This window comes from Papaver somniferum, chromosome 11 (genome assembly GCF_003573695.1).
Source record: "Papaver somniferum cultivar HN1 chromosome 11, ASM357369v1, whole genome shotgun sequence".
Taxonomy (NCBI): domain Eukaryota; kingdom Viridiplantae; phylum Streptophyta; class Magnoliopsida; order Ranunculales; family Papaveraceae; genus Papaver; species Papaver somniferum.
This window is the reverse complement of record NC_039368.1, coordinates 127,386,451-127,411,298: the sequence shown is the minus strand read 5'-3', so window position 1 is coordinate 127,411,298 and position 24,848 is coordinate 127,386,451. Positions and strand designations below refer to the sequence as shown.

Below are 24,848 nucleotides of genomic sequence, written 5' to 3'. Positions count from 1 at the left end.
AGGTATAGTTTCTTCTTATATTCTCTATTCTATTTGCCCCTTTTTCCTTGCTTGAAATAATTTTCATTTTTTAAGTGAGGGAAAAAATGAGCCTTTGTTGGGATGTGTACTGGTTTGTAGGTGTCGAAGAAGAAGAAACTTGGACCCAAACAATCTTCTATTGTGGTGACCGGTGAGGCTGAGGTTTATGAGGAGGTTACGAGTCCTGTAAACGAAGGGTATGCTGAGGATGAAGAAATGTCCGATAGAGAAGAGCGTACCGATACTTCTCATCCTGATGACGAAGGTGGTAATGGTGAAGAAGAAGTTGTTGCGGATGGTGATGGTGAAGAAGAAATTTCCGCGGGTGGTGATGGTGAGTCTGAGGGTAATATTCCCGCAGGTGGTACTGGAGGGGGGGTCTTCCCCTGTTGGCGATGATATTGGTGGTGTGGGTACTCTGCCCGTTATTTCCCCTGAATTTTATTTTGGTAGGATATATTCCGCAGGGGAATCCTTTGATGTGAACGCTGCCATGGGTCTTGACGAAGACTTATCATTGCTTTCCCCAAATGATGATTGGGATGTGCTTGGGAATCTAGGTGAAGAAGGTGCTACTAGTCAGCAGGCTGAAAACGCAGGTGGTCATAGTGAGGCTGGTGATGTCGAGACTTGCGCGGGTGAGGGGAAAACAACCAAGGGGAGTCTGCGGTTGCGTCTCCTTCAGAGGATTTCCCTTACTCGCTAATGCCTGAAGGTGAAGATGTCATTTTGGCTTGGCTTAAGAAGAAGAATCTGATGTTCGTCCCCAACCCTACCCAGTGGTCCCTGGGAGAAGAATTCTGACGCTTATACTCGTCAGATGATGCAATTGTCTTCTGAAGCCCGCGTTGCTGAGATGTGGGAGAAGAATCTGAGAGCTTCGGAAGCTAAGTGGTTGACCCTCCCTCCTCTGTTTCTGATATGATGGCCATAGATGATGGGTACCAATACGGTTTTCCCCAGCAGCGTGTATTAGAGGTAAATCCTTGTACTTATTCCTTCATGATATCCGAACATTGCATTCTTCGTGGTATCCGATCCCTTGGGTATAATAATGTTTGTTGTTTGTGACATAGATGATGAGGAGCAAACATTGTAACCATGTTCTATACCAATTCTTTAAAGTAAAGTCTTTAAAGTTGGAGGCTAAGCTTCGTCATAGAGAAGAGGAACTATCTGCGGCCGAAGTGGAAATAAGTAAATTGAGGGGCCGCCTGAAGGAAAAGGAACGGCTGGGTAATGCTGAGGAGAGTCTCCGTTCGGAACTTGCTATAGTCCGCAACGAATTTGAGCAGACTCGTAGAAATGTATCGTCCCTCACAGGTTCGTATTTTAACGATCTTTCACTCCTCGTGATTCCCTATTTGTACTTTGGTGTTCTGTTTGAGTCTCCCCACCCTATCTTCAGTGGGTGGAGTCCCCGAGCCGATATGGCTTCGGAAAGAGAGGCAACGATATAAATCCCGCATTGCAGAGTTGGTGGGTAAGTTGAAAAGCGAAGCCGTAAAGTGGAACGCCCGTGCTGATGAGCACAACGCCTTAGCAGCTGAGTGGCGTGAAAAGCGAACACTGATAGTTGATATGCAAAATAAGTACAATCATGACCGTCGTCTGTTTAATGGTACACTTCTTTGGACACGTGATAACCTGCATGAAGCTCGAGGACATGCTTCGGAGTTAGAGGCTAGAGTACGCTTTTTGGAAGGAGAGTTACAACAGGCTCGTTCTTTCTTAGGCCCCGGGGTTAGGGATAGTGTGCTGCATATTACTGAGGAAAGAGATAATGCTAGGGCTGAGGTTGGTGCTCTTATTAAAGCCTTAGCAACATCTCGAGTTGATGTTGCCCGCCAAGTGGAGTCTGAAAGAGATCTTGAAGTGAATGTGTATCGACTCCATAAAAGGATGGGAGAGATGAATGATGAAGTCAACCATCTTTGTCACTTGGATTCAATGAAGCAGGTAGACTTAGATGCGAGTCAATTTGCTCTTACGAACCTTCAAACGGATTATAAGAAACTATCCGACGAATATGATTTTCTTGATGAGGCACGGGACGTAGTTGTTAATGAGTATGAAGAGGCTTCGGCTAATATCGAAGGTATAACCTCGTTTTATCGAGTGTGATTCTGTTATTTTTTTGTTTTAACCCCTTGGTATTTCTTGTTTTCAGCACTCGAGGGACAGCTTCACGCAACAAATGATGAGCTTAAAAAAGCTCAATCTGCCTTAGTGCAGCAGGAAGGACAAGCACACTATTTCAAAGGTTTGGCCGCGTCTCGTGAGGAAGCAGCAGAAATTGCCTCCAAAGAGGCGGAACGCCTATCTGTGTTATTGTCTCAGGCCCACCAGCGGACCGCTGTTATCACATATAAATCTCGATGTCAGTTGGTTGAGGAGACCAACAAAGTCCTAGACAAGATTGAACTTGATCTCAAAATCGAACATGGTCTTGTCAAGAATTATCCGCGTCGTCCCCTACCCGCGCCCTTGCCTGGTTCTTCTAGGCCTTCTTCAGGTGGTAGCGTACCTTCATCTCGCAAAGACAATCCTGCTGATGGAGCTGTATCGTCCAAGTAGATTTATTTTATTAGTCATAGAAAGTTGATCCTTGTTGATTATATAGTTTCAGATCATTTTTTGATTTGTTTCTTGCTCTATCTTATTTGCTGAACTTGTAATCAACTCTTTATGAAATGGATCATCCTTTGGGTACACCTGCGTTATAAGTTCATTTTTATTTTAAATATTGTGAAACGTTAAATTAGAAATAACTTAGCTTTGTAAAAAGTTAAAGAGTGTTTGAGTGCGACATCGAAGGTAAATACCTTCGTGATTGTCTTGAGACCTGTCACCCCGCTGGCGAATCCTGGGCCAGAGGATTCCCAAACGGTGGGGGCCGAGGCAGCGTTCTAGGATATGGGATGCTTATTTGAAATATTTACATGCACCCATTCCGTCGACCCTCTTCCTTAAAATTGGTTGGGTATCTCTTTCTGCTGGGTGTCTTCCCCCTGGTCTTACACTCATAGACACTGATAGGGGATCCCTGAGAGATTGTAGATTAACTACTTTCCCCAATATTGTTAATTTATTATGTGATGTACGTGGGTTCACCCAACGGGCCTTTTGACCATTTCGTTTGCTTGAAGATTTTGCAAAAAGTTTGTTTGATTGATAGGTTGAGACCTGCTACTCCTCGTCTAGAGATAGAAACATGTAGAGCGGTTACGCTGCCTTCTTCTTCTGGTATTCTTCACGCAGATGCAAAGCTGCGCTGCTCCTATGGGTAGTACGGTTTGAGCCATTTAACATTCCAAGGGTGTCGGAGGACCTCGCCTTTCAGATTGCGAAGATAGTAGGAACCATTTCCCGCAATGTCGTGTATTATAAAAGGTCCTCCCGATGTAGGTGCTAACTTGCCTCATTTCTTCTCTCGTTGATACTGCGGGATTGTTCTTAGCATATACTGCCTTTCTACAAAATTTCAAAGCTTAACCTTTTTGTTTTCTTCTCTCGATAATCTTCGTTGATAATTTTCCATCTTTTGCAATGCTGCTTCCCTCCTTTCTTCCAGGTCGTCCAGTGTCTCTAACATCATGTTTGTTGTGAGATTTTTCTCTCATGCTTCGGTCTTTGTGGTTGGCATGAGGATCTCTGTTGGGATGACTGCTTCAGCTCCATAAGTGAGGAGAAATGGGGATTCCCCGGTGGCAGATCTTCGTGTTGTCCTGTATGCCCATAACACATTGTGTAGCTATTCACACCACCGCCCCTTATGTTCGTCTAATTGCTTTTTGAGGATAAGGGCGAGGATCTTGTTAGTAGATTACGCTTGTCCGTTGCTCTGAGGGTATATGGTAGTGGACTTGTTCTTCCTTATTTTGAAAGTGTCGAAGAGCATGTCTATATTTTTCCCCTGTAATTGTTTACCATTATCGGACACGATTTCCGCTGGTATGCCAAACCTGCAAATGATGTTTTGGAATATGAAAGTGAATACATCCACGTCTCTGATCCTGGCTAAGGCTTTAGCTTCCACCCATTTACTGGAGTAGTCCGTGGCTACTATCAAAAATCGTCTTTATCAAACTGAGAGTCTGAATAGCAGGCTTCCTCCGGGTGCCTTTATCAACTTTTCGAGCCGATTTCTCCCAAAACATTTATTGTCCAAAAATACCTACAAACACATAAAACATAAAAATAAATACAAAAATAGGTACTAATAATATACAAAATCGACATGAAAATAGACACATAATCAAGTCAAAATCGTGTGCCAACAAGTGTACAAGTAAATGGATGACCATATGTTCAGTGGTAGTTTTCCTAACTGCCAATACCCTTTTGAAGTACCAACTTTTTTGTTGTTGCACCAACTGATGGCACATCAGTCCTTGGTGGTTTGAACATGACAAATAAGATTATAAACCAACTTTAAAACCCCTATAAGCCAACTCCTTATTCTGGCATGCTTGTGATGCGTATAACCAACCTATACCCATTCATATAGGCCGTCCTTGTGTCATTTTTCGTTATGATGCACCATCATTGCGCTACTTCTTATCAGGCCATCTTTCATACACTCTTCTATGCTATCAACTTGTATTCATACATGCCAATGTCCCTTCTAACAGTTTGGCTAACTTCGGCCTGTAAGCCGTGAGCTTTACTTGCATCATTTTGTCGAGCAACTGACTATAGTGCCTCTTTTGGCTTGCGCCACTTATGCATTTGCATTTTCTAAGCCTTAGTCCAATGCATAAGTCATCTCATAACTTATCTTGCATCCTTAATCCATTTTTTGAGTTGGTCTAACTCTGGATTAAGAATATGCAACACTATCGCATAATATTGCATGTGTCAAGTAGCCTTTTTTGTCTTGGCCATCTTGGCGCTTCATCGTCAGACTATGCAGCTCCATTAGCCATCCCATTGAAGTTGTACCATATTGCATTCCCTTTAAAAAAAACGAGGAGTGTCGTGCCCTCCAGAGTTAAAATTTGACTCAGTCAGCTTGCAGCAACAAAATGCCATGCATTGCAGGTGATTAAGATCGTCAGTTGCTGATCATGAGTCTTGTTCAGTTCCTTCTATTATCTCTTTCGTCATTTCTAAATGTTGATTCTTCTGTTAGTGAGCTAATTGAAACAGTTGAATGTTAGTGGGATAATTGAATGGTTGTAAATTGGTAATTGATGTAGTTTTTACAAGTGATAAGTAGGGATTCGATTCTCGGATTTTTGAAAAGATTTGGTTCTAAATTAATAAAAAAAAATACTTAAGACAAACTTGCTAAGATGATCAATGGGAGAAAACCTAGGGTTTCGGATTCCACCAAATCAATAATGTAAAATAATCATTCCTCTTTAAAAAATATTGGTAACACTACTCAAGACGGTTTTGAACCCAATCATATGTCTAGGAAAATATTACGGTTAAATTAAATAACAACTTATGTTGTATACCAAAACGATATAACCTCCTTCGCTTATAAAAGATCGATAGCTAAACTACCCGAAAAAATTATTATGAAGCTAAATATGAAGAGAGATTAATTAAAACATTTAAGCCCAAAAAAATATTTATTCAAAGAGTACTAGAATTTTTTACACGATTCATTGGCTTCCCCTTAGCCCATGGGGGAGAACTAGGTTTCCATTACAAAAACAAAACAAAAGAAACAGTCTAGAACTATTCTGGTGTCGGCTCCCGGATCCCCTTTTCTTGTTCTCGATGGACATATATTCTGGTTTCAAAACATAACTTTCTGTTTTTCCGAATCTTCCTCCACGTCATCAGACCAATGACAGTGTGCCATGTGTCAAATCACCTTCATTTTATGGGCTCCTCTAACTTTCTGACGTGCATGCTAATACCTCTTAATTCAGCTGCACCTTTTGTCCGTTTATGGGAATAACATTCCATACGATTTACAATTTCCACAAGTGGAACATATTCTGACATGGTAATCTTTCATGTCGTTATTGTTTTGTCCACAATCTCATGTTTACTAATATACTTTCTTTTCCTTGGTGTATATGGACACTAGTGATATGTTGACAATGAACATTACATTCACGTCATTTGGTTTCCTTCCATACGTCACCCGCCACCTTCTTTCATTAGCTAGGCAAAGCTACACCCAACTAAGCCATAAAGTCCATTTACCGACATCCAGCGCGACCCTTTCGTTTCCAAAGCTCTCAAGCCACCACCCATTTAACCGTCAACCCATATATCCAATTTTAGTCATTTTCTTTGCCATAGCCGATTTTATTCGTGTATCTGCAAAAACACAATAAATATCAAAATAAATACAGAATTAAGAACCAACAATATGATTTAGGAGAATTTGAGAAAATGCAGAGACAAGATGGAGAATATCTTATTAGAGAGAATAGCTATTCTGATACATAGGTTTCTTTATGTACAAATAAAGGGGAAACAAGATGGACCGCACATCCATGGGTCATAGGTCGTGTAACACTCCCCCTTGTGTGGTTCAATAACAAAACTTTATACACAGTGCTTTGAATGTAGTTCTTCAAACATCGTTCTCTCCATGATGACTTGTGCCGAAATCAATTGCCTTACAAAAACTTTGACAAGGAAAAACCCAGTGGGATAAAACCTTGATACAACTCTTCACATGTAGTATTTCACATGTTGTCTCGTACTTTATATGTAGTGCATCACATGCAATACGATCTTCATGGACCGACTAGTCTAAGTTAATTGTCTCGTTAAAACTTCGTCAGGAAAAATCCAGCGGGACAAAACCTGAACTAAAAAAAAAGAGTATATTAAGCAATCTTAGAATATAGTTGGACTCGGATATGTTGCCTCATTAAAACCTTGACAAGGAAAACCCAGTGGGATAAAACCTTGACGAAGGGAAAAGAGTACAACATGACAGATGCAAGTAAAGGTGATCCGTTGCAGATGGTCACTTTGCTCTGTTAAAGTTGACTAGTTGCTTCACAACTCTTAGGATGAAAATCCTCGTGGGAAAGACAATAGTCTTAGCTGGGAAATTACATTCCCGGTGTTTGTTGTTGTCTCATTAAAAACCTTGCCGAGTAACAAAAATCTGTGGGAAAAAGTAACCTCGGTGAAGGAAAATAGTTCAACACACCATTAGATGCTCCCCCCGATGTCAGACAATTTTCATTAGTCTAATACAGTCAAAAGGAGTTTATCGCAGTTTACTTTGGTGATTTGAGTGTTTATAAGACCATGTTGTTGATTCTGGAAGTTACGGTGCTTAACAGGCTATCGTGTTTCATTTCCTTGATTCAGATATTTTTAGTAATATCAACGCGATCTTTATGTCTTCAACGTTCAACATACTTGATGTTTTTTTTTTAGTGTTGTCTCGCTAAAAACCTCGTCGCGTAACAAAACCTTTGGGAAAAACTATACTCGGTCGAAGGGAAAAAAAGTACAACACAGATTCAGTTTCGAAGTAAAATATGTCGACATCATATCCTTGGATCCTCCCCCTGATGTCGGTATCTCCCCCTGATTACTTTCAGAGTTGTTCCAGACAGTTCCTTTAGTCATGTATTTTTCTAAACTGAATATTGGTAATGACTTAGAAAATAGTCTACCATATATCCCCCTGATTACTTTTGTTGGAGAAGAGATTATTGTTCCTTCATAATCAACAACTTTTGGGTTGCACTTTCATTAGCATTCCTTTTTATGTCTTTGTAGGGATAAAACAAATTTATGTCAATGGTTATTTTTAAGTACATGATTACATTCATTATACCTTTCCAATGACGTTGCTTCGGCGCGGAGCTATATCTAGCTAACAGGTTCCCCGAGGATGTAAAATTTAATCGAGTACATTATTATACTAAGTACAACAATGCGTATATTGTACTTAGATATGGGAATTTCATCTCCCAACACATCTTCGTCATATTCCTTTGGACGAAATGGTTACTTACTTACATTTGAACCTCGACTAATCATGGGAGTGCTATCAGGATGCATGTCTTTGTTAAATTGCATGACAACTTTAGACATATGCAAACTGGTGGAATAATATACCACAAGCTCAGTATTCAATCGAGCTTTCCCTAGATTTTTCATCTCAAATCCGGATTTTAAATAGATTTTTTAAGGTCTCTTATTACATCAAGAGTACACATCATGTCTGTACCATCAACATAAATAGCTACAATTCCAAATCAGGAACTTTCTTATGAATACACAAGGAAAAATAACTTACTTGTCTATCCCCTCCAAATCAAATAGCCACTTAGACGGGTATACCACATCCGCCTGATTGCTTGAATCTATAAGTGAGCGTACTATCTAACTGTAAACGCACTCTGTGGTTTAGAGTCATTTGATTTGGGAAACAAAAGTCTATCAAGTACTTTTGTAAATATCTTCTATCTCTTGATTCTTTCAGAGATACGTAACAACCACATACATATGCTGCATTTCAAGTCCTTTTGAAATTATCAAGCCAACTAAGTAGCGGAACTCTATAACGTTCATTACAAGAGAACAAATTACAGGGCTTTGTGAGAAACCTCACGCCACAAGGCGAGTATTTGTACTTTAAGACTACTTTCTTCTCATTATACTTTATGACAAATTAATTATATATGTCCAATAGGCTTTACACTTGGTTGGTTAGCACCACCACACCAAATACCCGTATATTTGCCAAAGAACTAAGTTCTACCTGGATTGTGTAGGCCAAATATGCTATTTATTTGAAATTAATCAAAATAAAGCATGGTTCAATCTCATTGTGCTCTACTTCTGGAGCAACTATTTATGGATTATATCATCACTATGCATGCATGATCCTTCCATTGACTCATGTGCAGTCTCATAATCCGTCGGGATTTCATTGTTCTCTAGAATCATTTAAAACTTCGGAGCGTCCTCAAGTATTGATTCATGGACATAGTCAGAGACAATCAAATGAGATGATTTCATTAATGATACAAATTAGCTTGTGCCTTACTCATCTACTTCCTTTCTAGGTGAGCATTGATCGAACCTGGTGGTATCTCCATCTTCCTTTATAGATCCACGGCCTCAACTACACTTCCACCAAGTGTAGTTGAAACACCTTAGTCTATGGTGTACCACATACTTAGGATTTATAACCTTGCAGGAATATTACAGCTGGTATGTGTGATCTTGTCACTTTAGGGACATCAGTGTACATTCTGAAAATTGATTATTCTTTGTCATTTCACATTTACATTTTTGGAGTACAATAATCAATATGAGACACAGTGGGAACACACCACGACAATTCATGTCGTTCCCTTAGAATTTTCTTATCTCTCCCTAACGACGGGAAGATTGTCTCATTAAAGTGATAACCTGCAAATCTAGCAGTAAGAGATCTCCTGCCAAAGGTTTTAAATGCGGATAATTGTTGAGAGTAAATATCTAACACAATTACTTAATCATTTTCGTGACTCATGATAGTACGTTGTGGACTCATAATGGCACATATGTAGTGCAACCAAAAATACGTAAGAACACAAATGTCAGGCTTAAATTCAGTTACCAACTGGTACGCAGAAAAGGTTGACTAATATTGGGTTCTAAAACGAATTAAGTAAAGATGCGCGTAATATTGAATATCCCCAAATGCGCGTAATAAGCTATTCCTTGACACGATCTGTAACCTTTGATGGTAGCCTCTGCGAGACCATTGGGTATAAGATGCTCTATATTGATCATATTAAACATGAAATATTCATCAAGTCCTTTTGATGTAAATTCTCTAGCATCAACAAGGGTGGTTAGCCTTTGCACTTTGCATTGTGTAATATGTGCTAGGAGTTTTCAAACGCAAATGTCTTGGGAACTATAACTAGTCCAAAAATGTCAAAACATTCACCAGATCCATCATTCACTTTAATGGTCCGCATTCTGCATGAATATTTTTCTAAATTTCACCTTGTTTTCTTTGTAATATGGAATTTTTACCATTTGCATCTTCGGATGGTCTCGATCATGTTTTACTGAAGACTTTGTAAAAATAAGTGGTATGCTTTCTTACCTAAAAGCGTAATGGGAAGGGGGGTTGTGCATCTAGTACTTTAGAGAACACTTATTGAGAGATATACCGTTACTTCGCATTCTGCCAATGTTTTTCCCATTGTCTTTTCCACTCAAACACAGTGATGGACGTATGATTCCTTTCAAAATGAAACATCATGTCACAACCAAAGTGTCTTTATGGTTATGTCAAAGCCGGTATGAGTCAATTCTCAATATTTCATCGTCGGAATCAATATGGATTCAATAATCCAATTACTATAGTGATTTACATTTCACTAGATTGACTCATTAGTTTCTCTAAGATATATTTCCTTCCAAATATATTAGAGACTATAAAAAATGCAATCAATTACATTCTCATCATTGTGAGTTTCCATATGATATCCACTTGCATGAGTCTCTTTGGAATTTAACAAGGTGATTATCTCTCGGTACATGTAGAGATTTTGTGAGGTCTTTGTTCTATCTTGAAAACAAATGTTGAGCAATGTTGCGGTTGATAATCCAATCCTCGTAGTCACATTATAAGGAAATAGTTCAACAACTAGTTTAAATTCCTTAAGCTAGTGGAAGAAAAAAGAACTATGAGTTAGACACTTGGGTCTTGAGAGTTTTAATAAGTGGTGTGACCTTATTACGTAATAAAAGTGGGATTCAACTCAAGTACTTTAGAGTGAATATATATTACGTGTCACCAAATATATCTCAAGTGCTTTAGAGAATTTATGTCTCGTGTTTTCATTCCATAAGTGCAGACATTGGATCTCGTTCAACTCAATAAGATAGTCGATTGGGAAAAGTTCTTGTTGCCATTAAAGTTGATGTGAAAATTGGTTGCTATTATGATACACATTACATTGTATATACCAATACCTATGACTAGGTGCATTTGCAACACTTTCATTTATGATGGAAGCTGGAATTACATTTTAGCTTCATCCCATGATATATATGTCCCTTTTCTCATGCTTTATATGAGTCATTACGTCTAACCTTTATTACTTCGGGGTTTTTTCCATTTTCAATTTTGCTACATTTAGCATTTAGTGAGAAATTTCTTTATCTCAATAGGCCAAGAGAATCTCACTACACATGTCAACCAATTATTTTAGGTCGAGTAGAAAAGGTAGTTCTCTTGTTGTCATACTTCAACATAAACAGTTTCGTTAATATCATCGATGAAGTAGAGAAATGGAAATTTTCTGACTCATATCACCTTTTGTGAGTTCTTCCACAAATGGAATACATGTGATTTTATTTGCAATGTATCTTTAAAAAAAAATACTGACTATTAATAGCCGAGCCAGTGGATTGCATCCCACCGAACATTTCAAATTTGGGAAGAGAATATCAAGTACACAACAATAGTGCTCAAGTACTTCTAAATCCCAAATAAATACATTGGAATTGAGTTGGTACAACCAATTAAACAAAAGACATCATTCAACTATATCCAATATCATATTCTAGAGAATAAAAGAACACTAAAACCAAAACTCTTAATGGTCAAGATAAACAGTCATAGGTTAAGTTGACCGTTTATCTGATATGGACTTATCTTTAAAAAATAAAAATAAAGTAAAAGTAGGCATATTCTAAAAAAACAAAATAAGCCTAGCTAGTATTATTCAATGTAAAATCCTGCATTAGTTACATACCTCGAGTTCAGACTTTGGTTCCCCCTGCACATTGACAAGACCGAAACAGCCTTAACCGCGCACGCCCCAAAACCAGCATGGAACAGGACCCAGCTGGAACAGGACCGAGTTGGAACGGTTGGAACATGACCGAGTTGGAACGGATGGAACAGGTTCGAGTTGGAACGGTTCCTCTTCCTCAGGTCGGAACATACAGGATCTTTTGTGATTGTGGTCTTATATTGCATTTGCCATTTGGAAACAGAATTTGCGAACAAAGAAGATGGGTTCTGAGTTTTTCATAACTTTACAACCCAGTGGATTTGTTAGTATGGTTTATGTGCCCACGGTACAACACTCCAAAAGGAAAAATAGTAAAAAACCGGCTAACAATTGTGAAGCGTCATTCGGTCATCATGATAACTAATTCGATATATTCATGAATGCACTGTCTGTAATGCATAATGTCATGATATATATATTTATATATCTCACTATTTGCAATCACTTTGGTCAAACCCGGTAAACCTTAAAACTTCATGAATGTATTTTAGGTTATGCTCGTTGGGATATTGGTGTCAAACAACTATGACCAAAGGTCACTCCGCGTGATCAAATTCTGTTGCTTTAAGTACTAGAATTGGAGGCAATACTTGAAGAAAGAGAAGAAGAAGAAAATATAAAAAAAGAACTAGCTATAACAATTGTGAAGTATCATTCGGTGATCATGTTCTTACTAATTTGATATTCATAAATGTACTGTCTGTAATATATTAAAGTACTATAAAAATCTAGAGGTATAAGATCCAATGACGTGATTAGAATGATATTTGGTTGACATTTCGACATCATTTTTCCTGCAAAACTCAGACGACAATGCATCTTAAGTTAATCTTAAGTATATTTCTCTTTCCAACAAAAAATGAACTCATTCCAAAACACGAAATATTACCATCTATAAATTTTAATTTCGACCGACAGTCCTCAACAGTTAAAATTAAAAGTTGTAGATTGTGGTCTTATATTGAATTTTCCATTTGGAAACAGAGTTTGGGAACAAAGAAGATGGGTTCTGAGTTTTTCATAACTTTACAACCCAGTGGATTTGTTAGTATGGTTTATGTGCCCACGGTACAACACTCCAAAAGGAAAAATAATAAAAAAACCGGCTAACAATTGTGAAGCGTCATTCGGTCATCATGATAACTAATTCGATATATTCATGAATGCACTGTCTGTAATGCATAATGTCATGATATATATATATATATATATCTCACTATTTGCAATCACTTTGGTCAAACCCGGTAAACCTTAAAACTTCATGAATGTATTTTAGGTTATGCTCGTCGGGATATTGGTGTCAAACAACTATGACCAAAGGTCACTCCTTGTGATCACATTCTGTTGCTCTAATTACTAGAATTGGAGGAAATACTTGAAGAAAGAGAAGAAGAAGAAGAAAATAGAAAGAAAGAACTAGCTATAACAATTGTGAAGTATCATTCGGTGATCATGTTCTTACTAATTTGATATTCATAAATGTACTGTCTGTAATATATTAAAGTACTATAAAAATATAGAGGTATAGGATCCAATGACGTGGTTAGAATGATATTTAGTTGATATTTCGACATCATTATTCTTGTGAAACTCAGACGACAATGCATTTTAAGTTAATCTTATGTATATTTCTCTTTCCAACCAAAAATGAACTCATTCCAAAACACGAAATATTACCATCTATAAATTTTAATTTTAACCGACAATCCTCAACGGTTAAAATTAGAAGTGGTAGATTGTGGTCTTATATTGCATTTGCCATTTGGAAACAGAGTTTGGGAACAAAGAAGATGGGTTATGAGTTTTTCATAACTTTACAACCCAGTGGATTTGTTAGTATGGTTTATGTGCCCACGATGCAACACTCCAAAAGAAAAAACATTAAAAAACTGGCTAACAATTGTGAAGCGTCATTCGGTCATCATGATAACTAATTCGATATATTCATGAATGCACTGTCTGTGATGCATAGTGTCGTCAATATATATATATATATTTATGTATTGATATATCTCACTATTTGCAATCACTTTGATCAAACCCGGTAAACCTTAAAACTTCCTGAATGTATTTTAGGCTATGCTGGTTGGGATATTGGAGAAAACCAAGCATGGGATATCCGGCGATCCTCAATCCATAAAATTATGAACAACTGAACAACATAATTTTAATTTATCAATGTTATTAGAACTCTTTTGGATCAACGGGTGATTTCATGTTAGTTCTGTTTGTATTTCTTACTGGCGGTTGTTAATTGATTTAATCTTCTCAAGAAAATGAAATATAGCTTCTTGTTTTTTCCAATTTAAAGTGCTAGTATGAAATAATCTGTGATAAAATTCTAAAGTGCTGCAAATACCTCGAAAGTTGACACCAAAATAATACTTGCTTAGTGTTGAACCACACCGCGGGCCCTTAAGGGTTCACTGAGCTTATCAATTCTTTATAACCGGTAGGAATTGTCGGTATGGTTCTGAGCCCACTCTACGAGACCGAGAAAAACAGTAACAAACTGGCTAACAATTGTGAAGGATCATTTACTGAGCATGTTCTTACTAATTCGATATCCATGAATGTAATGATGTCTGTAATTCATAATGTCCTGCTATAAATATATATCTCTTTAATTGCATTCACTTTCGTCGTTAAAAGCTTAAAGTTTCCTAAATATATTCGGGAAAATGGGTTATTTGTCTAAATATTTTTAAAACATGATTTTAATGGACGAGTAAAATTAGTATGAGTGAAATGGACAAAAAAAAATAGCAAGGATGAAACTGGATTCATCCTGACTTAAACTTAAAAAATAGCGAGGATGAAACTGGATGCATCCTGACGTAAATTAAAATTAAGAAAAAGTATTTGAAAATGGGTAGGATGAAACTGGTTACATCCTGACTATATTTATATGTTTGTCTATTTAAACAGTGTCAAAATCTAGATGTGTTTTTCGCCCATGAATTATTGATTTTGGTCTTTTTAACCGAGTTTGTGAACATATTATCGGTTACTTCTACTTTTGCTCGTTGGGATAATGGAGAAAACCGAGCATGGAGTCCCCAAATACCTCTTGGAGAATCATTAATTTGGTTTTGCAGATTATAGAATTGGAAAAGAGATGCGTCAAGTCGACTACCCTCTGGACCTCTGGTCATGAAATCTACCAAATTTGTGGCTCACATACCCTAGTGGGGTTTATGTGTATGACTAGGAGTAGTATTGTTATCCGAAAATAATACGTATCCCGCGGGTTAGATTCCACGGGCCATCCGACAAGGAAAATGTGAGAGAGAGGGGTGGGTCCCACAATTAGCCCACCCCTGCAGACCGCCGAACCACAAGGAAAATCCCGGGCTTGTTATCTTCCCTCTCTTGCATTGTGCTCACTCTTTATCGTAAAAAAGAAAGCTTACGTTTTTTTTTTGTATTTCTTCCCCCTGAAAAAATAAATAAACCAATAAAATAAATAATTTTTCATTATTTTATTTTATTTTGCTAAGACTGAAAAATAACAAAACGACAGTATGATCATTCTTCGATATGACGGTGATTCTCCATCTGAGATATTAAAAACTATTCAATTTCAATTTATCCTTGTTGAACGACCTCATTTGGTGAGCTTTGGAGAAGAGCATAACTTACCAATGGTAGGTAAAATTAGCATTTTACTGTAGTAGTTTATCTACCGATGGATAGAGGAATGGAAGTAGAAAAATCGATCGAGTGGAGTGGATCATAACTTAGGCTTACGTGATGAGAGAGAAAGAATAATTAAATAAGAAGAGTTAAATTTAAAAAAGTTTGTTTGACTTTACTTTTTCAAAAGTCAGAAGAGACTCACAGAGTCAGAGTCCGCCACCACCTACCTAACAACCACCGTTCACGCCGTTGATTACTTCAACTAATCTAATCCAACCCTTCAATCATTTTGTTTTTCAAAAGAGAAAGACCATAGTTTGGTTCTAAACCCAAAAAGGCAAATGCGTTTAGTGGTCTGCTCTCTTGCCCACTAACTTGCTTATCATCGACTCTACTGCCCGGTATTATCCACAGTTTCTGTCTTTTAAATGTTTCCAACACTCACCGTTTGAGTTTATAGTGATGGGTTAGCCTCATGTCACAAATCATGAAATAATAATCACAGTCTCTTCTTCTAAGTTCTAACTAGAACACTTCCCGAAGAGTTTAAACCCCACTTTGAAGATTTATCTATAATCGATCAACCAAACAGCTGCTTTTAAAACAACAAACAAATTTGAATTAGATGATGAGAAGAATTTGCGTAGACTGTTAATAATTTGTTTGGTAAAATGATGCCAATTTGTACTTAGATTGTGTAGTGGTGGTGGTGGTGGATCCTCAGTATCCTTAATTACCTATCTATTCTATGGCATCCAAAGCCAAGTCTCATCTACACCTCCAAACAATCAATGTCATGTGAAGGTGGGATATATTGGGACCAATGTTGTTCTTCTTCTTCTATGGATTTTTGGTGAAGAAAGATTTCATTTCAAAATATATTTTTTTGTTCTATTTCAATCTCAAGGTTCAAGGACCAAGATATACCTTGACATTCATAATTAAATTCTGGGAATGAAAAGGTAAGTAATACTGACTTGTGTATGGATACCAGGAATAGAAATTGGTCTATTAAGAATGAATACTTGATCACACACGGGTGATGTTTTTGCCGCCAGACAAAATAGGCGTTCCAGAAAAGAAAAGAAAAAAAGAAACCGTCGATGTTATTGCGTTTGGTAGGTATAAAAACAGAGTCAGGCCAGAACTGGTCTGGTCTGTTGTATTTTGTAACAGTAGTCACTGCTACTTCAACCAAGCTAGTCTTTTTGTTCATTTACTACCATGATCATCCATCCATTCCCGATCTCTTTCCCGTTTGTCTCTTTTTAGTCTTTTCCCACTTCACTTAAATCCCTTCCTCCCAGTATCAACTCATTCAACATTAATCCATCAACCGTTAATAACAAAATATTTCCAATATACGCATTAATTAAAAAGATATACGCCTTAATAAGCATTAATAAAAAGGTTTTTCCATTATGAAAAGATTTCTTTAACTTCTATAAGATTTTATCTTGGTGTAGCACTACAAATGGAAATTCAAAATTGCACATAGTTGTGTCTATCAAAAAATTTCTGTTTGGTTAAAAATGGGGGCTTTTTTTCTCATTTTTCTCTTTACAATTATTCATTTTTCACTTCTATCAAAATCAGTCATCATGGTGAATCCAAATAAAGGGTTTAGTATGAAGATGATTCATATAAACTCCAAAGAATCGCCTTTATATACAGGTGATCATTTAACACGGGTCGAAAAGCTTCAAAGACTCGCCGAACAATCCAAAGCTCGAGCAGTTTACATCGAGTCACAAATATTACTCCAAAATAATGCAACACAATCCATGAATCCGGATGATGTACGCATTCGTGTAGTTTACGACTACACAGGGTTATATGTTGTAAAGGTTGGTTTGGGTACGTTTCGTGATAGACAAATGTCATTCATGGACTACTATTTGATTGTTGATACAGGTAGTGATCAGACATGGCTCCAATGTGAAGGTGCAACAAAAACTTTCAGACAAGATATGCCACTTTATCCTTGGAGCTTGTCAACTACATATCGTCCTGTTCCTTGTAATACACATCCTATTTGCAAGGGAGATAAGTGCAATGTTGATGGCCAATGCACATATTCAGTACGCTATGCGTCTGGGTCGGTTACATCTGGTATTGTTGCTACAGAAAAATTCACTCTTGGCTCTGATACTGGTGGTCTTGAAAATATTGAATTACAAATAGGCTGTGGTTTTCTCCAAGAGAATTTCGAAGGTTTTTGCGGCAGGAATCATTTACGTGGAAAACGTGATCTTATTGCGGGAATACTTGGTTTAGGATCCGGAGAATGGTCTTTTATAAATCAGTTAGGTGTGGCTGGACAAGGTAAATTTTCCTACTGCTTTGAGGCTATTAACTGGAAACTTGAGGGATCGAATACATATTTAAGGTTTGGTGCAGATGCGAAAATTGGAGGTGCATTTCAAAAAGTACATATAACACCCATTGTCGTAACTCCGTTTCTGACGTCGCTCTATTACTTAAATCTAGAAGATATTAGTGTAGGTAACAAAAGAGTAGGATTTCCTAAAGGTACTTTCAAGGTTATTGATGAAAGAAAAGGTGGTACTATCATAGATTCTGGTAGTGCAATGTCCATGTTGCATAAAGATCATTTTGACAGTGTTGCAAATTTGGTGAAGTCCCATTTTAACAGGCTTGCAGTTGAATATATTGGATCAGACGGTATATTTGATGTTTGTTTTCGTCTACGTGGAAGATTTGATACTAGTAACTATCCTTCTATTACACTACATTTTCAGGAGGCTGATTATGTTATTCAAGATTATAAAACTAATTTCGTGATGCTATCTGCTGAAATTGTTTGTTTCGGTATTGTCAAAGGGAGTACGAATGGTGGGCCAGCTTTTATTCTAGGAGCATATCAACAAGCTAATAAACGTATTTTATATAACCTTAATGATCGCTCACTCTCATTCGCTACGGAGTATTGCGAATTGGATTCATGAAGGGACAACCCCATTTAATTTGGTAATTATCTAAGAACAAAATCATTTCATCAACAATTTATTTAATTATAATTGAATCTCCTAAAATTTATACAAATATGTTTGTTTCAGATACTTTTATAATTGTAAGTCGACCAAATCGCTTGCAGAATATGAAGCCTCATGTTAGCTAATGATCTTTTCCATCTATAATTTGTTCATGATTAGATTTTAGGTTCTCCAAATGACCTACAATACATGTATGCATCTTGTGTGGTTATCATTTTTAAAGATTATGAAATCATCCGATGAGAGTTACTAAGAGTTGTTGCACAAACACACGGTCTTAGCTAACGAATAGCTAATCATGATCCATAATGAATGAAATTAACAAAGACAAGAGAGGTTTTTTTTTTTTTTTTTGTAGAGGATGAAAAGTAGTTGAGTGTGTTTAAAATTTGTGAACTATAAGTTTTATATAGATGTAGAACGAAATATAACCATTGAAATAGTAGTCAGGCAGGGACGACCGACCCTGTATGGTGCGCTAGGCTTATTCTGCTTAGATAAACATTTGCCCACCGTACAAAACACAATTTGGCCATCCACCTGGCACAACAAACAAGTTTATTTACATAGTCCCATTGCACTTGCTCTAATACGTGGACTTGGGGCACTAACATTGAACATTAACATTAACTATTATTTCTTATTCTTTTTTCTATCAGGAGGTTCAAGACCAAGGTCCGTATACCACTTCAAAATTAGTTACGTTCTGAAAATGAAAAGGTAGATTAGATTAAAGGATCTTAATGAACAAACTTTAAAATGATTAGATGGAAAAGCCAATGTTAACTTTTAAACATGGTTAAAAAAACTCGCAATTGATTTGTTTTAGCGTATGGATTTTGGTATCCTATTCCGGTACTCAATAACCTATGTTGATTATTTCCGGGACAATTACAAAATGGTCCTACTTTTGCTAATTGGTTTACAAAATGGCCACAATTTTTATACTTTGTCACAAACTGGTCATATGATATCCGGTTTAACAACATGGAGAAAAACGATTTGGTTTCTTTTCATAAATGCCCGACTTTAACTCAACCAGTTAACCGCAGCTAAACCATTAGTTGCGGAAGTTGATGACATGGAAACTTGGTGACCTGGCAACTTGATGATGTGGAAACTTGGTGATGTGTCAACTTGATGACATTGAAAACCGATGACATGTACATTCGACACGTGGTGGATTTGTGTAGCCTGGAAATCATCTCGTTGACAACGGTCTTCTTTTCTCTTCTTTATATACATGCACATGTCAACATTTTCATTCATCTTTGTATTGAACAATCCAATAGACAACATATTTAAACAGGAAATAGGAGGAGAAACCGAATGGTGTGGTAGCAGCAACAGATCAATGGAGTTATCAAGCAGCAGCAGATCAATAAAGTTTTCAAGAAACAGTAACATCATGTGTTCTTTAAGTAAGAAAGGTGCACATGAGCTTATTGACTGTCAATGGATCTATACAAGGTGCAAAAATATACCTCGCAACGAGTGAGGAAGCTGTTGAAAGCGCAAACTGGTGTTCATGTTAGGAAAAAGTTCTTCAGTTGCTCAATCTGCTCCTATTTTAAGTGGTTTGTAGCAATGCAGTACGCCTCAGCCGATTCATCCGAGTTACTCGGGTATCTGCCTCTAGTGTGACTACTCGTTTTCCCGTAATCTATGTAATGTGTACAACTCAGAGGATCTGATACTATGAAGTATTGATACCTCTGTTGAATTTATAATGCTAAGTAATAAACGATATTTAAGATCACAATAATAAAGAAGAACACAGATATAAGTAAAAGCTTCTAGTTATCATGAGACACAAGATATAACGTGGTTCGACATTTGTCTATGTCCACGGGGTAATGAGTTATTGTATTGTATTAAGTTTGTGGTGGTTACAAAGATCTTAAATTCGTTCCAAAGTGATAGAGAGAACTCAAGTAAGAGTAAATACTTAAGTTCTAAACGTTAAAGAGATACAAGCTTGAGACTAGATCTTCTCTCCTCCAAATTGAATGCCCCTAGTTTGTTGGTGAGACTCGGTATTTATAGCCCCTTCTGATCCTGGTATATATTTGTTGCCTCTGGGTCCATCGTCCGTTATTATACCTTTCGTACCAGTGGTACCTTCGTCCACCGCGCACTCTTCCAGTCGCACCTTGCCACTTCAGCTGGCCCACGTTCCTTGGGGAACTACCCAACCTTAGTACAGGTTGTACCTTCGTTCACCGCCAGCTTCCGCCAATAAGGTTCTGCCACGCCTTCTCTCTCCACGTGCCTAGATTCATGCGCGTAGATAAGATATTAGAGCATTTAATGTTGATTGGACGCGTCATCTACCTTTGTCCCCTCGCCAGCTGACTCTATATATACTAGGCTTTTTCCTTCTTTATCTTGGTCGTTCACGTCCACTTTCTTTTGATGATATAAAGTAGATCTGCAGAGTTATCCCTCGTTACTCAGGCTCCTCTATTTAGCGAAGGCTATACAGTTAGATATGTATGCGGCCACTAAGATCGTGACACGTGCTCCACATAATATTGGTATTCACAGTTTGCACCGTTTCTTTCATATTCTACTGTTTAGTAGAAGTGGAAGAAAATTTCCGTTACGCCGTCATTTTTGCACGTACCGATTGGGTGGTCCCTACATGCCTTTTCATGCAATAACTTCCTCTTGAATTTCGGGGTATCCAACTTTTTGGATTTTCCAGCCGCCTATAAGAAGAGAACAAAGAGAATGGAATTTCATTAACTCCCTTTCTTCTCCTTCTTCTAATTGTCGCTCTTTATCTCTTTCATTGAGATTTTCTTTTGTTGCTAATTGTTCTTCTTTTTCTTTCGATTCTTCGCATACTTTGGCTCCACTGCATTGATCGTACAAGTAAGTGTTACTCGTCTTTGGTCTTGATTTCCTCTATTTTTGCCTCTGTTGCATCGTTGTTGGACTAGGAGATTCGTTAATGTTTTGCTTCTTGTGCTTGCATGTGAAAATCCTTGCTTTCTTTCACTTGTTTATATCGTATGGGGACTTGGGTTTTGTTCCATTTTGATTTCTCATAATGGTTTCCATATGATAGCTTCTCGCCTGCAACTTTGATCATGCGATCAAAGGTTTTTGTTTTTGTACCATATATGATATGTTTAAACTGGTCCTTTTGGTTGGCTTATAGAAAACCCATGCCCAAATTTTCCAGTTTCTGCCCCTGATTTGCTTCTGAATGCACTGTAATTTTCGGCCGCCATTGTTGATGAAGAAGTTCTTCCTGATGGTGTTAGGTATAATGAGGCTTCCAAAGAAACCTACGCGGAAGGGGTCGAAGGTGTCTTCGTCGACTGATCCTCCTCCGCTAATGGATCATCCTGATGCTACGCCATCTCCTCCTCCTGAGGATCCTGAGGTGCCTGAGGGAGCTGATATGTCTACGGATGCTGACGAGGCTACGGAGCCTGAGGTAAGAGTTTGCCATTAAGGATCTTCCACCTCCTCCTTCTCATTATGAACTGCAAAGGATGACGCTTCGCGACAAGGATTGCTATTACCATCTATCTTTTCCTGAGATTGATAAGTCCTTTCGTCTTCACAAGTTTGAGATTTTCTTCGTCAATGGTCCCGATGTTCTCACCGAGTCTCTCATTCGAGATTTTTCTTATGATGAGAACCATCTTTTGATTAGCGTTGGCCAACTGGCCGCAGGTATGCTTCTTCCTCTATATAGTAGAAAGGATCCTTTCTATTACGACGTCTTGTCCACTAAAGATGACCCCGCGAATAAGACTCTAATCCGAGGAGTTTACCAGTATAATGGTAATTATTGGCGTGCTCTCCGTGAAAGCTGATACCGTAGAAAGGGAAAGACCACTTTGAAGTCCTATGACCCCTTTGCCGAAGGAAGGTCTAAGCAGGAGGATTATACCCCTGCCAACTTGAATGCCACATATGTTGATGGTTTTCTTTTGCAGTCTGCCCCCGCTTCTTTTGCTGGGACCGCTCCCGGCTCTGCTGGTAATTCTGTGGCCACAAGGACTAGGAAGAGGAAGGCTTTGGTTGAAACGCCTGCGGAGGTAAGGATCATACCTTTTTGCTCGTATAATCCTTTGCATCTTGCCTCTGATCCTTAGCTTACGTGTGTGTTTCTATGTAGTCTTCTCAACGGAAGGGTAAATTGAAGACCGTAATTGATCTTGATGCTTTGGATGACGATCCTAAGGCCGTTGTTGAGGGACCTGTTGATGAAGATATGGAGGACATCGAGGATACTAATTTTAGTCCTCATTTGGATGATATTGAGGAGGATTTTCTATGGTTAACCCTAGCCCAGTCTGAGATGCTTCTGTTGAGGGTGAGAACCTTCTCATTGGTGCCGGTCCTCGGTTGGTCGAACCTGTTAGTATTCAAGCTCCTGCACCTACGTTGTCTTTGAAGATACCTTCGTTTTCTGCTCTTAGAAAGGCTTTTCCCACTGTTTCTGTTGCTGTTGTAGCTTCCAAGAGCTTACCTTCGTCTCCTATTACCTCTCTTTAGTCTAGCGGTTCATTTGCTAAGGTTGTTTCCCCTTCGGCTAGGGCTGGTAGCTCAAATTCTCAACATAAGAAGAAGGTTGTGATTTCACTAGCCAGCTTCTCCTTCAATGCCGCTCCCGCCTCGCTAGTAAAGCTGTTGGACCTCCACCTTCGTCACTAGATTGGACCGGACTGAGTAATCTTCTTTCTGTTGGTGACATGGATTTGGGAGGATCTCAATCTCCTCCCTCTGTTCCTAGCTCTTCCACCATGCCATCCCTTCTTCGTGGTGAGGGGTTTCCCCTTGCTCGTGTGCAAACAAACGAGGGTGCAGTTGCTGAACCTAGCCAGGGTCGGTTTTCGAAGAGTTTGAGATTAGGTAGTTCTGATGGTGCTATTCTTGAGGCCATCCTACGGGATTCCAAGGGTACCTTTTATGTAGGAGTTGATCACCATCATCTTGGCAGTTCTTTTGAGATAGCTTCGCAGTTTGACGTGTTGTCTGCCCAATACCGTGCTGCCAAGGACTTGTTCTTTGACCCTGATTTTCTCCACTCCAATCAGAGATTCGGTGAGATCCGCAGGGGTAGCATTAAAGAGATGGAGGCTTTCATGGATACCTACGCCAACTTCCTCCCTCGTATTTCAGAGTTTTCAGTAAGCGATTCTTACCTCGTTTTCTTTCTTCTTGATTCAAACTTTTGTCTGCCCTCATATTGCTTTGTTTGCAGCTTTGTAAGAAGATCGATGTTGGTTATACCTTATTCAAGGTTTATAGGGATAAGTGCACTCATTTGAGTGCTCTGTTGGAGCGTGCTTGCCAAGAATATGCCCTTGCTGTCGCTCAGCAGCCTTCGTCTAGTGATGCCACTTCTGCTGCTAAGATATCTTCATTGGAGGATGATCTGAGGAAGGCTAAGAGATCTCTGGAGGCTTGTCTACTGGCTCTTGAGAGAGCTAACAACGCTGCCAAGGTTGCTGAGGATGGTCGTAAAGCTGCCGATACTGCCTTAGCCACTGAGTCTTCTAAAGCCATAGGTTCGTTTCTCCTTCTCCTTAGCTTTTTCTTTACTTTCTGATTTCATAACCCTAAGTCAACCTTCGTCTGCTATCTGGTATCTCTAGTAAACTTAGGCGTCTACGGGATCAAGTGACCAAGTTAACCTCCGACGTTTGATATTATCAAAAGAAGTCTGATAGGCTAATGAACGTAACTGTTCATAATGAGGCCCAACTTTCCCTTGAGTCTGCCCATAATGCATATATAGTAAAGCAGATGGCTTTGCTCCGTGAGGAGTGTGACGAGGCTCTTTATTGGAAGCAAAAGGAGGATATTGCCTTAGTTGAGAAACACCTTTCTTCTCTAGAAGTTATCCGCAAGAAATATCATGCCGATTTTGAAGATGCTTGTGCTTCCTTAGCTAAGGTTACTGCAGAGCATAATGTTTTGGCTTCTGGGGTTTGTTCTCTTAAGAACAAACTTATCGAAGCTAGCTCTGTGCCTTCTTCCATGTCTCATGCCTCCTTAGTAACAAGGTTTTAAGAATTAGAGAATGTTTATCAAGCTTTGTCCTCTGAGAATTCTTCACTCCGGATAGATATTGATGATCTTCGGACGGAAAGGGATACCCTTGTGGAAGACCTTGATGCGGCTGAGGTGGACCTTGCTGAGGCTCAACATAGTTTAGAAGAGTCCCTTAGCCACGCCGGAGGTAGCTTAGGATGATTGTTTTCTTCGTAGCATCCTTCGTATTCTTAGTTGTTTTATCTTGCGACTGATATCCTTTGTATCCGCAGGTCTCCAAGAGAAGCTGGTGGGTGCAAACGCCAAGATTAATAACCTTGAGGGTCAGATATCCCAGTTGGAAATATCTCTCCAGTTTGATGTTGCTACTAAGTTTAAAGCTGAGGCGTTTCAGCAAACT

At 38.5% G+C, this 24,848-nt stretch overlaps 1 protein-coding gene across 1 annotated transcript; it reads left to right on the top strand.

Moving 5' to 3' along the window:
- The first annotated feature begins 16,942 nt into the window (after nucleotides 1-16,942).
- Nucleotides 16,943-18,379, top strand: LOC113325096 (aspartic proteinase CDR1-like). The gene has a single exon (XM_026573329.1). The coding sequence runs from the start codon at nucleotides 16,943-16,945 to the stop codon at nucleotides 18,377-18,379; it is 1,437 nt and encodes a 478-aa protein (XP_026429114.1).
- Nucleotides 18,380-24,848: the final 6,469 nt, after the last annotated feature.